Consider the following 15,014-nt stretch of genomic DNA (forward strand, 5'->3'; position numbering starts at 1 on the left):
GTGGATTGATACGGTACAAAGTGCCTTAGACGATAGAAATATAAGATCTGATAATGTTGGAGTCTTGACAAGTAACAGACTGATTTGGAGGAAAATTGTAGATAGGAAGTTAGTAATGATGTAATTTTTTCATGTAGTACTGTCATATCCTGTACACCCCTTGAGGGTACATGGCAGGAATTTGATGATGATGATGATGAATGTTCTATTATAAACATTCCTTGGTAGGAATGGATGACTGATTTTACCTATGATGAAAATCAGTCTAGGTAATGACCCTTCCCATAGTGTATAGCAATATATACTTCCAAAAAAGAAGCATGCTTTGCATAATGGATACAAAAGCAATTGATTGAAGTCAACAGCCTCTACATACAAGTATCATCATTGTGAAAACACTTCACACACACACACACCTGGGTAAAAGATTACACGAGAACATTATTTCTTGGCAAGTATAATTTAATTTATATCTAAAATCGTACAATTGACAGATTTTTTTAAGACATCAGAGAGGATAGTAAAAAGCAACATTATCATTTTGTGCACGATAATCTGAGATTAGAGACTTGATTAGACTTGACCTCAATTAAAGACTTGACTCAAAATTGAGTCCTGAAGTCTCTAATTTTTAGTGATATGTATAGGGAGATCAAATTAAAGTATCCCTGTTTAAGGCCTTCTGGAGTGCCGCCCAGTGATCCAAATGATGCAAAACTATGCAAGAATACACTGTGCATCATGAAGTAGTGAAACCGCAGGGAAAAAAGTAGTTCCAAAATTCACCACTAAGGGGTACTGTATGATGTACCGAATGTAAATGTAGTAATTTTTCTGAAATTTTTATTCACTTCCATTATGTATTCATGAGCTGTACTGTTCAATGTGCTGCCCTTCCTGACATGCCACAAACTGCATCCTTTGCACAGTGCATTCAATGTCAGAAAAAAGCTGGTTGGGACTGATGTTGCACGCATGCTGCTGTCTTTCAGCACTGGCAAGTTATCAGGATGATCCCGATAAACCCCGTCTTTGAGAAACACCCTGAGCCATAAGTCACAGGGGGGCCCAGATCAGGTGAACAAGGTGGCCATGCAGTGGGAAATGCACGGCTAATCACTCTGGCTTCCATGAAATGTTCTCGAAGAACCTCCTGTATGAATTGACCAATACATGGAGCGACACCATCAAGCATGAAAACGACTGAATCCATGCCAGGCATTTATCATATTGCGATACCTCTTGGCAGTAATTGAGCAGGTCACAGGACCTGATTGGCAAATGTCCTCAAAAAAGAATAGTCCAACGATAAATGAAGCTGTAAACTCACACCAGACAGCAACTTTGGGTGAATGCAAAAAAATTTGTTGGATTGTATGCAGGTTTTGCATAGCCCCATATCAAGCAATTGTGGGTATTCACAGCTCTGTTCAGGTGAAACTGAGCCTCATCTTCCCATCCATGGCCGCACAGCATCCAACTTCACTCGAGCAAGGAATGTTAAAGCTAATGTCAGATGACTCAAAGTCCTGTGAGGGCAACTCCTGTGTCAGCATTATCTTGAATGGGTAGAAATGCAGAATCTCCATAGAATTCTTCAGACAGTTGTGTAAGGCACATCCATGTCTTGATACAGCACATGCAATGCAGGAACTAATGCTGTTATTCATGGCCTGCTCCACAATGGTAGTAGCAACTTTATTCACTTTTGTGAATGGATTGGGTTGCGACCTCTTCCAGGTCTAACTCCCAATGATTCTTTTCTAAATGACTAATAATCCTTCGCAAAGCACATGGAGATTTGCAGAGTGTAGCAACAGCATTGCAATTGTTTAGGTAGCTTCACGAGCAAAGCACATTGAGGCAAGGCTAGTGTCATCACTGTGGATAGTATTAACAACTAGAATGAAGGTAAAAATCCCATGCCCATCTTTTTAAACCCTCCTGGCACCTGCTGAGTTGTGTGATATGTAAATTCCATGTATTTGGTGTTTACAACCTCCCCACCCTGCCAGCAGTAAATTTCGGAACTGCTTTTTTTTTTCTTCTCTTTTCCCTTGGGATACTGCATCCATGATGCACAATGTATTCCTGCAAAGTTTTGCAGCATTTGGATCACTGGATGGGACTCCACAAGACCTTAAACAGGGATACTTTAATTTTGATCATCCTGTACATTTCATGTAGTGGTACAGTTAATAAGTAGAAGGTCAGGATTTCAAGAAATGAGCATCCTCAATGTTCAGGAAGAATATATTTGTGACAGTCCATTTGTGTACTTGAACATGCTCCAAAATTTACTTATTTCACCAAATGAATATTATCAAGAAGAATATGTTTTATCAGGAACTCGGTGTAACTTCCACATTGCTGCAGAAATTAAATGCAGTACATTCAGCCATGAGCAACAATAATTACATTTCATATGAGATGATTCATCTGCATACAAATGAAAATATTTTAATTTGTCTACAGATGTGAATTATAATGTTTTAATTTAATTTTTAATTCATTAGCATCAAAACCAGTATCAGAAGTTACCCGTTCGACATGATCTAGACTGATGTTACTAATGTTCCTCAGTTGTGTTGTAAAACTCTATGTAGCTTAGAAATACCAAAGTGCTTTACATCGATTTTTACGAAGGTCAAATCTCATGAGAACTGTTACAAAAATGACCTTGTTTGTCTCTATGTATTTTATGTTAAAGATTAATGTAAATAACCCTATGGGAATTGATTGTATTTACTGTTTTAACTAAAGTTTCTAGAATATCAAAAACAAAGGCAATGCTTTGCCATTGGAAGTTTTGTATAATAGCTATGTATAAGAGCACAAGGAAGTTGTTTACGATTAAGTGTGTGAGAAAGTTGATTGCAAGCTCTGCGCATGAACGCCTTCAAAGTTAGTATCAAAGAGATCCGCTAGTTTCAGAGAAGTTTTTGTCTTGTCGCTTCCTGACAAGACAAAAAAAAAAAAAAGAGTACACAGAGGAGAAGAAAGAAGGGGTCAGCCTTAACAAAAAGATCAAGGAGAACTGTCGATTTTTTCTGGGTTTACAACCCTTGGTGCAAGGTCCCGAGAAGGCGAAAATAAAAGGGGACTGAGCCGAACATCGTGAGGAGAGTCCAGGTCCAGTTGCTGACAGAGGGGAGGTGAGATCCAGTTACCAAAGCAGGAGATGCGAAGTGCTGTTACCGAAGGGAGCCAGAGGCAGTCGGTGGAAAACCAGAAGCAGTCGGACCCAGAGGACCAGACTTTAGGGCGAACCCACGCCAGAGGAAAAAATTGGGAGAACAGCCGAAGCCAAGTGCCAGTCGGATGTCCTAGTGTTGTGGGAAGTCAACCAAAGCCAAAAGCCGCAGAGTAATCTTCAAGCCTGTATGCTGAAACTTCTTGCTTGAGCTTTTTTGAGTACTGGAAAGACTGCAGTCCAGGACCTGCTGATATTCTGACGAAACATCCCTTGAAACAAAACTCTCCAAATGGAAACCTAAGGCCTGTGATGATAGAAAAACCATAGTGACTTTGATGCAGGACCTTTGGAAGGTGTTGTGACAAAGAGCCTCTGTAAGAGTATTACATCCTTTAATGTACATTCTTTTTTTAATCTAAGAGATATGTCATAGATGGACTGATAAGAAATAGTATTAAGAAATATCTATAAGAGAGTACTCTGATTTGTTGTTAACTGGAATATAAATTATAAGATAACTTGCCATAGTTAGCTAATCTCTTTATGAGTAAATTAGTCTCAGCAATTTGATTTTTTTAAGCAGAGAAGTAACAGAGTTATTACATTGTATAGTCATTTAATATTGAAAAGAGAAAGTTTGTTTCTTTATACCAAAAGTATATAAGGATAGGGAGAGAGAGAGTAACCTCCCTATCACTTATTTAATGTACTTTGTTTTTTTTTTGTAAATAAATGTGTTTTAATTATATGTCAATAGAGTGCTGCCTGATTGTTTATTTTACAATGCACTGTTCCTAAATAAACGCAAACTTAAGAGCAGGAAACCAAGTAAGATAGCCGAAGCGTATAGTTAAGTGCAAATAGACCACAACTGTTTGTGTAAAGTTTTACTGAAGGAATTTGTGTTAGAGAAAGAGAGAAGTCAACCAGCCATATTACTCAGTTTTATGCCAATTAAAAGATACTGGTGGCACAGTCTTATCAAATAAATTTTCTAGTATCCATAGGCATAAAACTCGTAGTGCGAAAGGTAGATAACCTAAGTATGCAATAGTAAGAAGGAATAATGAGAATAAGAAAGGAATATATAAAAAGAATAATAATAGTGGAAAAAGTAATCAACCTGTTTTGCGATCTCTACCAGCAATGCAAAGAATATAAAACAAAAGAAAATCAGCCTTCCTGTGCTGCGCATGTATAAATACATTTCAGACACATTTAGCTTGAAAATTAGGCTTACTGTTACAATCACAATCACTGCCCTTGTATTAGCTCAGTATGAAAGAACCAAAAAATATATGTAATTTTTTATTTTCAATGATAACCCATAATGGTGATTTTCACACATTAATTATCTAAAAATGAATCACTGTATTTTTCTGCAGTGGACAAGATCATCATTTTCCCATCTACCTTTAATAAAAATCTGAACTGCTATCAGGATTGAGCAGGTTCTGAGTTAAGAACTACTCTAAACAAAAAGCAACCAACAACAAACAATGTCATACTATGCTAAGGCAAATAATCATCAAACTATTAATATTCTACTATAAACTTGCCAGTTTATGGTAAAGCGTCATCTCAAACATACACTAAAGAAAGATTAGTGCAGAGGTTCTTTTAAAAAACAGAAGGCAAAAGAAAAATAATTATGATTTCACATAATTTTTACTTACCGCTGGAGATGGCTGATATATGACTGATGTTTTTCTTTCTGTGCTGTCAGCAATACCCTTGAAATAGGTTAAAGATAAAATTTGATTATCATACCAAATACTCAATACTTCATATATCAGATGACCAAAAGGTTTGTGTAATTTTTGCATAAAAATTAATATCTTGACAAAAATCATATGGAGACTATTACTTATTCAATGTATTTTGAAAGTATAAATAACACTACGTGTTGATACCTATTACCGAAAATGATGTAAAAGTGGCCCCTTAAATTTACTCCATAAAGTATTTTAAGTAAATTAAATAAACATAAATACTTATGAAAAACTAGTGAAAATGATGTAAAAGTGGCCCCTTAAATTTACTTCATAAAGTATTTTATAAGTAAATTAAATACTACACCTGCAATCAATAAGATATGCAAGATTGCTGTAGTGTCATAGAATATTATTATTATTATGTGACACCTCCATGGAGTCCAAAGACTCATCGAGAGAGGGCACCTACTCTACAACTCTCCGTCACCATCACTCAATCCACCAGCTACAACAAACTGCAACTACCTTCATCATCTACACCACTGCCATCTACTGCCAACCAACACTAGTAATTTCACAGATAATCACAATCTTCCGTACCCAGGGCAGGATTCGAACCCGCAGCCTTTTGGTTGGAGAGCAGATACATTAACCACTCGGTCAACCAGGCCGGTTTAGTAAAACTTAAATGTTGAGACCCACACTCATGATTTTTTGCTGTTTGTTATAAGTAAAAATCTGGCTGTCATTGCTTTTTGGCCTAAACTAGGTTGTTCAAGAATTTTTCTTTAACCAGTTTATTTTTCCCATGCACATTTGCACAACTCTTTGCTATAACATTAAATAGGAAAAGTCCTCCCAAATTCTCTTCTCTTCTCTTTTCAGTTATTTATAAATCAGTACGACAAGTTCTCTTCTTTGGTCATATGAGATTTGAACCTCTGATCAAGCATTCTGGATTATGCAGTATACCTTGCTACAAAACTTATATGCTGTAATATTTCAGTTGAGATAGTATTAACTTCAGCTGCCTTTCCATCTCATTCTGATAGCTTTTTTTATACTACTGTACATTTATTACTTCATTAATAATCTTAATAATTTTTCCAATAATTATTCCAGACAAAAGAATTTCTTTATTTTCAATTTTCATAATCACCTTTATGATCTTTGGTTCATTTTGCTTATATTTTTATGCTTTCTTATTCTGTAAAACATTTTGAAACCTTTTTTGATATTTATCTCCATGTTCTTTCCAAATATCTTGAATTCACTTTTCTTTAGGTACCTTTACAGCTTGACTAAGAAAAGCATATAGTATAACCTGAAAGTTTTTATTTATCTTTTTTTGTGGACTGCTTTATTTCCACTAGGGAGTTAATTTTTCTGCCTTTGCAGATAATTTCTCCATATGGCTGAGTCACTATTTTTATATTATCACTGTTCCTGTAAGATTTGATTTTTTTTTTAATTTAATTTTTTTTGTTTTGTCACTTTCCCACTAATAACATTCTTTGCTTGAGTCTGCAGTTCACATATAAATGCCATTTGACTTTTAGCGCTTTTAAAACTTTATTATACACATTTTTCTTTTCAACAAGATTCTTGCTCTTATCTTACTCAAATCTAGGTGGTAATCACCTTCTATTTCATTCCCCTCTAAACTCTTGTATCTAAGACCACTCTTGAGGACAGGACAATTTTTTTCTTCTTTTTTTTTTATTGCACGTATGTGTTTTCTTCACCTGAATTAAAGTACATTTCTATGTTCGAGTATGGTGTTAGCAATGATTAGTTAGTTCATTTAATTTAATTTTTTTTGTTTTGTCACTTTCCCACTAATAACATTCTTTGCTTGAGTCTGCAGTTCACATATAAATGCCATTTGACTTTTAGCACTTTTAAAACTTTATTATACACATTTTTCTTTTCAACAAGATTCTTGCTCTTATCTTACTCAAATTTAGGTGGTAATCACCTTCTATTTCATTCCCCTCTAAACTCTTGTATCTAAGACCACTCTTGAGGACAGGACAATTTTTTTCTTCTTTTTTTTTTATTGCACGTATGTGTTTTCTTCACCTGAATTAAAGTACATTTCTATGTTCGAGTATGGTGTTAGCAATGATTAGTTAGTTCATTTTCTGAGCAGAAATCACAAAAGTATTTGTCATCTGTTTCTCTTTTCTGCAAATTTTATTGCAATATTTTTATGTGTCTAGGATTCACTTCTACTTTGCTGTTTGGGTCTCCAACAACAGCATCTTTCCCTTTTTTTTTTTAAATCAGTTGCTGTCTCTAATGATTTGAAAAATTCTTCCATGTCACTCTACCCAATCTTTGTTTAGACCATAGACAAAAGTAAATCTCTCTTTGGAATTCCATATCTCTCTACTTGAAATCTGCCCTAATTCAAGAAATTTATCTTCAGCTTATTGTTGATTACTATAGCTGCTCTATACTTTTCCTTATTGATAGTGTCTGGATTGATCATCTTATGCTTGTTTTTTAAATGCTATAAATTGAAGGTGCCCAGAAATTGTATTCTTGGTTTAATCCTTTATTGAAGTTTAAGCAAATAATAATTTGCACGTGAAATAACATCTTGACTGGGCCACTTGTATATAGAGGCTAATGACTTCACATTAATCGCCTTAGTATCCCATAATGCAATGCACATATCCTTACAGTTTTGACCTTTATTGTAGTAGTCAAAAGTAGTTTATGACTACTGTATATGGAAATATGACTTCGGCATTACATCAACCTTAGTATCACTTTTGGGTCTGGCTCCCACTGACGAGACTTCAGTAAAGATTGAAACCAGTCTGGATGTGTCCCTTCCCAGAAGTGTTTTGAAAAAAAAGTCTGAGAAGTGAAGGTCTGAAACTGACAAAAAATGAGAAGGTATGAACTGTATTATAAGGTAAATGGTGTTAATTTTGTTTACAAATTCTTGACCTTTTACAAATCCTACCACACTGTAAAAAGTGTCACGTCATCCATAAATCTATATGTTATAGTGGCCTCTTAAGTTAAATTTTGCAAGGGATTCAAAATTCTCAGTGAAATAGTGAGACAATGTGGAATTAATGCCATTGCTGTTAATGACAGAATCAGAGTGATAATATAGAGTGAAAAATCTTGTTTAAGCAAGTTCACTGTATCTTCCAGATATATAATGATGAATAATGAAACAACATCAAGAGTAATTAGAATATTTGTAGATGCAAGATCAGAAATTTTGTTTTTAAAATCCATGATATTTTTAATATACAAGGGTGGTCTGAAAAGTTCTCAGCTTAGACCATACATGGCAACACTATCAGAAAGTTTTTCTTTTTCTAAGTTGGTACATCTGTCATAAGCATCCATGTGGAATTGCAAGTCATTCTATCAAGTAGTTTTTTTTATACGGCTGTCTGAAGCAAAAGTGTTGTCTGTATTCCTTGAAGATTGGTGAGCCCATGGCCATACCTTCGTTTTGTAGGTAAAAATCATTTTGCCATATGAAATACCCAGAGCTGAGTATGTGGGCAAAGAGAGCTGTGACATTGGGTAGAAATATGTTCTGTATGAGAAGAATAGTATTATTGATCGGGACATTAGTGAAAAGGGCAGTTAAGTTGTTGAGTGTGATGTTCTTAATTTTGTTTATGAAGTGTTGTGTATTTTTTATATAGGAGGGGGGGGGGGGGAATGGCCTACAAACTCCTTAAGTGTGGCTGCTAGCTTCTTGGCTAAGTGATAATTAGATCCATTAATTCCTTCAACTATCAGTTGTAGTGGTATGTTTGTTTGTTTTGTGTATTTTTGGCAGGCCATAAATTCTGGGAATGCGGATTCAGAAGGATTGTGGAAGCTTGGTGAAGAAAAAACTGGATTCAGGCAAAATAGAGGATGTCAGGATCAGATATTTAATTTACGACAAATAGTTGAGAAATCCTGGGAATATAACAAAGATCTGTATTAAAGTATGTATCTGTATTGCAGGCTATAAAACAAAGATCTGTTTTGTAGACCTGCAAAATGCATATGACAAGGTACCAAGTGAAAAGCTATTCAAAATGCTACATATGGTATCAATTGAGCATTATATTAAGTAATACTTAGTCTTTATTTGAGTTGTAAGTCAGCAGTTAGAATTGAAGGAAGTACAGAAAGATGGTTTAATGTTAAATCTGGTGTCAGACAAAGATGTACATTATCCTCTCTGTTATTTATTATCTTTACGGATCATATTAAAGGAAAGCGGTATTAAACCTGATATCAAAATTGGAGATGTTAATATCAGCTCTTTATTCTTTTATTCAGATTCAGATGATTACTTTATTCAGATGATATTATACTTTTAAATAAATCCGGTACAAGTCTGCAAGATTTCCAGACTAAATTGAATTGTAATAAATTTAGTATGAAAATTAACAATAACAAGACAAAGACATGAAAATAGGCAGAAACATTGAAAATATTAATAGCATCATGAATGGAAAACCTATAGAACAAGTAAAACATTTCAGCTACTTTGGCATGATTTTTAGTGAAGATGGTAAATTAAATATGGAAATAGACAACAGAGTTAACTAAGTCAGTGTGGCAGGAAGTCAACTGGATAAATGTATATATAATAAGAGAGAAATTAGTCAAAACATTAATTAGCTGTATACAAGGCAGTATGCAAACCAATTTTAACTTATGGATCTGAGAGCAGGGTTAGAAATAAAACACTTGACCAAAGACTAGAGACCGCAGATATGAGAGTCCTGAGAAAGATTAGGGGCATGAATAGGTGGCATTAATGGCAATATCATATTAAAAATGAAGATATTAGGAAAGAACTTGACATTGTTAACATCCAGGAATGTGTTAGAAGAGCTAATCTCAGGTGGTATGGGCACTTAAACAGAATGGGAGAGAAAAGATTAGCAAAACAAGTTTTCTCTGCCAGGTTGGTAGGAAAAAGATCCAGAGGTAGACTAAGATATAGGTGGATTGATACAGCAAAAAGTGCCTTAGAAGACAGAAATATAATATCTCATAATGTTGTAATGTAGGAGTCTTGAAAGATAACAGATTAATTTGGAGGAAAATTGTTCATAGGAAGTTAGCAATGATATAAATTTTTCATGTACTATCATAATATCTTATACACCCCTTGAGGATACATGTCAGGAATTTGAAGATGATGAAATCAATGATATGCAAAGCACAAGCTATTATACATGCAATAAGAAACCTAATATATTAGGGAACCTAATATATTATGACCTTATGAGTTTTTTCGCTTGGTTATACTATAAATTAAAGATACAAAGAAATTTTATTCTTGGTTTAATCCTTTATCCAAGTGTAAGCAAAAAAAAATTTTGGCATGAAGTATCATCATGACTGGGCTACTTGTATATATAAGCCAATGACTTCATATTAATTGCCTTAGTATCCTGTAATGTAATGCACATATCCTTATCCTTATGGAAATGTATAATGTTATGCATTATGGGAAGGGTCACTATCCCCAGTTTTGACCTTTATTGAGTTCTCATCAGTGGGAGCCAGACCCAGAAGTGAAGTAATGCACAAGTCATATTTCCACATACAAGTAGTCAAAAGGTGTCACATCTTATTACTAAAATACTCTGGATTAGAGAAAAATGTCTGAAAGTTTTTTCACTTGGTTATACTATAAATTAAAGATACCAAGAAATATATTCTTGGTGTAATCCTTTAGGCAAGTGTAAGCAAATAAAAATTTTGCACATGAAGTAACATCACTACTGGGCTACTTGTATATAGAGACTAATGACCTCACATTAAGTGCCTTACTATCCCATAATGCCATGCACATTTCCTTATGGACATGTATAATGCTATGCATTATGAGAAGGGTCACTACCCAGACCGGTTTCAACTGGTCTGGGTATAAAAATAGCACGAGTAAATAAACCAAGAATATAATTTCTTGACATCTCCAATTTATAGTATAACCAAGTGAAAAACACTTTCAAACATAATTTAAGTTACTAATATTTCAATGGATTTCAAACCAGCATCTTAAAAGGGCAAATTACAACTGTGGTAAAACACACAGCACACAATTAGACTGTTGCAGAAACAGTAGTTTTATATTCTTCAAGTTGAATGTTAAAAGGTAATCTGTCAGACAAAAGTAGGTTAACTTGCAAGTGCAAGGAACCTTATACACTCCAGAATGCAAGAGGATGAAACAGATCTTTTGGGAAAAGAATGAAGGTTGCTAGCTGTATGTGTGGTTTGAAAATGGCATGGAGATTATATTCATGAAGACATTTAACTATTTTTTCAGATAAACCCTTTACAGGATAGGAATGGTTTTGTTGTGATCTTATCGTGTTTATTATATCAAGTGTGGGAGGGATAAGCATGCAGCATTTGCTGCATGCCTCCTCATACAGCAAGAGTTAGTCGAGTTCTATGGCAAGAACTATATTGTTAGAATAAATTCTGCAATATCTAATTGAGTGATAATGTATTTTATCACAGTTGTAATTTGTACTCTGAGATGCCGAGTTGAAATCCATCGAAATATTAGTAACTTAATAAATTATTTATTTTGTTCCTTTGGTGTTGTTTATACTGTAAAACACTGTTATGAATGACCAGCAATGCCTAAGCCTCTCATTAAGCTTAAAGTAACTTTTATGTGAATCCCATCCACAAAAGATTGTAAAGCTGCAATACATTAGTATGTGGATGCATAATCTGATTCCCCTGCTCTACTTTAGAATACCAAATGTGGTATTCTTTCAAGCCACTTTGACTACTAATAATCGGGATGTGTGAAAACAAATATCCATAAACATTCATGCAAAAGTGGGATACAAATCCTATAGCCTGCTGGTTGAAAATTGTCTCAACTATCATCCACTTGGTCAACTAGGCCAGCAATGTAGTCTTGTGTGGTCAATTAATGTAGACAATGTCTGGAGATCATCAACTAAGTGGAATATCTTGTTTACCAAAATATGAAAGATTATTGGACTTAGTAGATACCAGGACAAAGGAGATAATTTATCTTTTAGGAACGCTAAGAAGGTGGCAAGTTTGTTTACATACTTAGAGGTGGTTTCTACCTAGAAATTCCTCAGAATTTTCATACTTTCAGATACACCTGTTAATAAATAGAATTAAACCCTTTTCCTCACTAGTTTCAGTATGAATATTTATCACCTGTTGAAAATTATAGACACCAAACCCACTTGCACATACAGTACTTCCGATATGCCTTACAGTTCAAAAGAGTATACATTGTGAGCAATGTGCAATAAAGTTTTAATCACTTTATACCAGTATATCACTATCTCAGGTGTGTAGTGATCGTGTGGTTAGACCTACAGAAATGATGTGCTAAGCCAGAAGAGATACTTCTGTTGTGGTTTACATCACAACTTCATGGAGTTTAGAAATCAGACAAAAAGAACATGTTGGTGATGTAAACCACAACAGGAGTATCTCTTCTGGCTTAAAACATCATTTCTGTATGTCTAACCACACGATAGAGTGGCAAAACAGCTCCATGCCATATCTGGATGACGACTACAGACATCATTTGTTCAAGGAAGCCACAATAGTGTTAATAACCGGCGGAAACCTCAACCGAAATCAGGGTGCAATCCTAAACAGTTCGTGGAAAAACCTGATCCTCTCTCTAAATCCATCTGAACTACAGCTAGCCAGTAATCACATTACACATTTACAACAAACACCAAGGCGTGATAATGAATAAGAACAATAGGTCCTTCAGTCTCTGTCACACGAACATGTAACCTTAGCTACTAGTTTGTTTAAAACGTTTTTATGTTCCTTTCAATTTGCATTTACTAGTTTTTATGTTTTTCCGTAAACGCCTTGAAAAAGCTAGACAGTTTGCTGGCGAAACTGGTAGGCTATAATGTCAGATGTTTGTAAATGGTCAGTATTAAATAAGTTTGTATTTTTTTTACATACATACTGTATATATATATATATTTTTAGATTACCTCATCACATAACAAAACATATTCCTCATTAAATAAAATTTTCACTAAGCATATATAAAAGTGTAAAAAATGAACATAATAAGCAATACATTTATGTGAGATTTGCTATTCAAGGAGTTTTATCTTCATGTTTAGTTTTAATACTCCCTCCTTTCAATTATTACTACTACTACCTGAACATAACATATTAATAGTTGTGTTCCTCACCTGTTTTGGGGAACATCAATTGGGAACTCATTTTGGGGAACATCAATTATGTTGATATGTAGATAATCTTCTAATTCTTCTGCAAGTTCCACTTCTTTTTCACTGATACTTCTTATATCTGGTACATATCTTCAATACTGCCGAGGCCAAGTTTGTTCTATTAACTAACTTTTCACAGTTCACTTTGGTTTTCTGATGAAAATAGGGAACCAGGTTGAAGCTTTGTTTAACCACTCTGGTTGTCATGACATTTTATCATGTTGTGCATCATTTTGCTTGTGGTTTAAGCTAGAACAGAATATGATATGGTTGACAAAGTCTCAAATTGTCAACCCATCCTCATATGTTCAGTATCCAGGTGGAGGCCTAATAACTATGCAGACCAGAAGAAGGTAAGGATTGGATATGTGGTCAGAAGCACTAGTCAATTCTTCACAGTGCGTACATTCCTTCTCTTGCCAATTACCTATCTCTGATCCTCAAACAATGAGTATATATTTCTAAACAGATAAAGGACCAGCACACCACAATAAGGATATTACTGAATTTACTACAGTTTGTGTATACTAGCCTATATGACACAGATTAAATATTCAAGACTTAAGATATAGTACAATATCAGAGGCAAAATACAAGAAAAGAAAAGAAAAGTAAAATAATACCATATATGGCAAAGTTAACATTGAAATTGTATTTTAAACCAGGTTATATAGTATACATGTCTATGTTTCAAGGTAGTAAGCAGTAAGTTAGTTTGATATTCAGTAGCAGAACTTCTGTGTAAAATCTTTCATTACAGTACTAAGAAAAAAAGAAGTGGTGGTAATGTATTATCAAAACAATACATTAAAATGTGTATTTAAAAAAAAAAGTTTTAACAAATAACTTTCTTTAAAAATCTTACTTTGGAACATTTAAATTTCAAAATGCAAACAATGTTTGCTTACTTAGTATAATCATCATCTTCAAATTTGTACCCATGTATCCATGGATATACAGGATACTAGGATAGTGCTACATGATTAAGTTTGCATTATTACTTGTTCCTATTAATAATTTTCTTTCGAATTAATGTTTTTATTTTTTTTAGATCTCCGATATGATCACTAACATTTCAGTCTTCTAAGGCACTTTAAAATGCATCAATCCATCTAGATCTTGCATATCCTCTAGACTTTTTCCTGCCATCATTAATGCCTGTTTCACTAGCTTTTCCTCTCTCATTTTGTTTAAGTGAACATACCACCTTAGATTTCTAATAACACATTTTGTATTCAAAGATATTTAATAACACATTCAGTTCAGTGTTTTGCTAATTTCTCTTTTATTTGATAAAATTTTATTCAAGTGGCTGTCCACAATATTGGCTTTGTTTATTCTATAATCTATTGCCAAAGTTAATTTGCCATCTTCATTAAAAAATTATACCTAAATAGATGAAGTACAGTTCTTGTTCTATAAGTTCCTATTGAGAATAGAGGTCGGGTTTCTGTCTATTTTCAGTATTTTTATCTTTTTTATTACTGATTTCTATATCAAATTTGTTAGAGTCTGGTTATTCAATTTAGTTGAAGAGTCATGAAGATGCCTAGAGGATTTATGAAGAAACATAACATCATCTTCATAAAGTAAGAAGTTGAGCTGACTATTCAAATTTATCAGGTTAACAATATCAAAATTATTAACCTGATATCCTTGTCTATTATGATTTACATCATAGGTATAGGCTATATAAGGCATCACATAATATTCTATTTTATATAATATAACTGTAAGGTTCTGAATGACTTTTCACTTGCCACCTTATCATATGCCTTTTATACAACTGAAATACAGATCCATGTTATATTCCCATAATTTATAAAACTATGTTTTAAAATA

At 34.0% G+C, this 15,014-nt stretch overlaps 1 protein-coding gene across 3 annotated transcripts in view; it reads right to left on the reverse strand.

Annotated features, from left to right (window-relative positions):
- oys (lysophospholipid acyltransferase 6) overlaps nucleotides 1–15,014 on the reverse strand; it is a 325,432-nt gene that overhangs the window by 149,951 nt on the left and 160,467 nt on the right. For all 3 annotated transcript variants that reach the window (XM_090411054.1, XM_090411053.1, XM_090411055.1), the window contains exon 8: nucleotides 4,873–4,929. In XM_090411054.1, the coding sequence (XP_090267180.1) occupies nucleotides 4,873–4,929 (57 nt within the window). The remainder of the gene's footprint in view (nucleotides 1–4,872; nucleotides 4,930–15,014) is intronic.

Source organism: Typopeltis vanoorti, chromosome 21 (genome assembly GCF_054136105.1).
Source record: "Typopeltis vanoorti isolate ZY-2024b chromosome 21, IOZ_Tvanoo_1.0, whole genome shotgun sequence".
NCBI classification, from domain to species: Eukaryota; Metazoa; Arthropoda; class Arachnida; order Uropygi; family Thelyphonidae; genus Typopeltis; species Typopeltis vanoorti.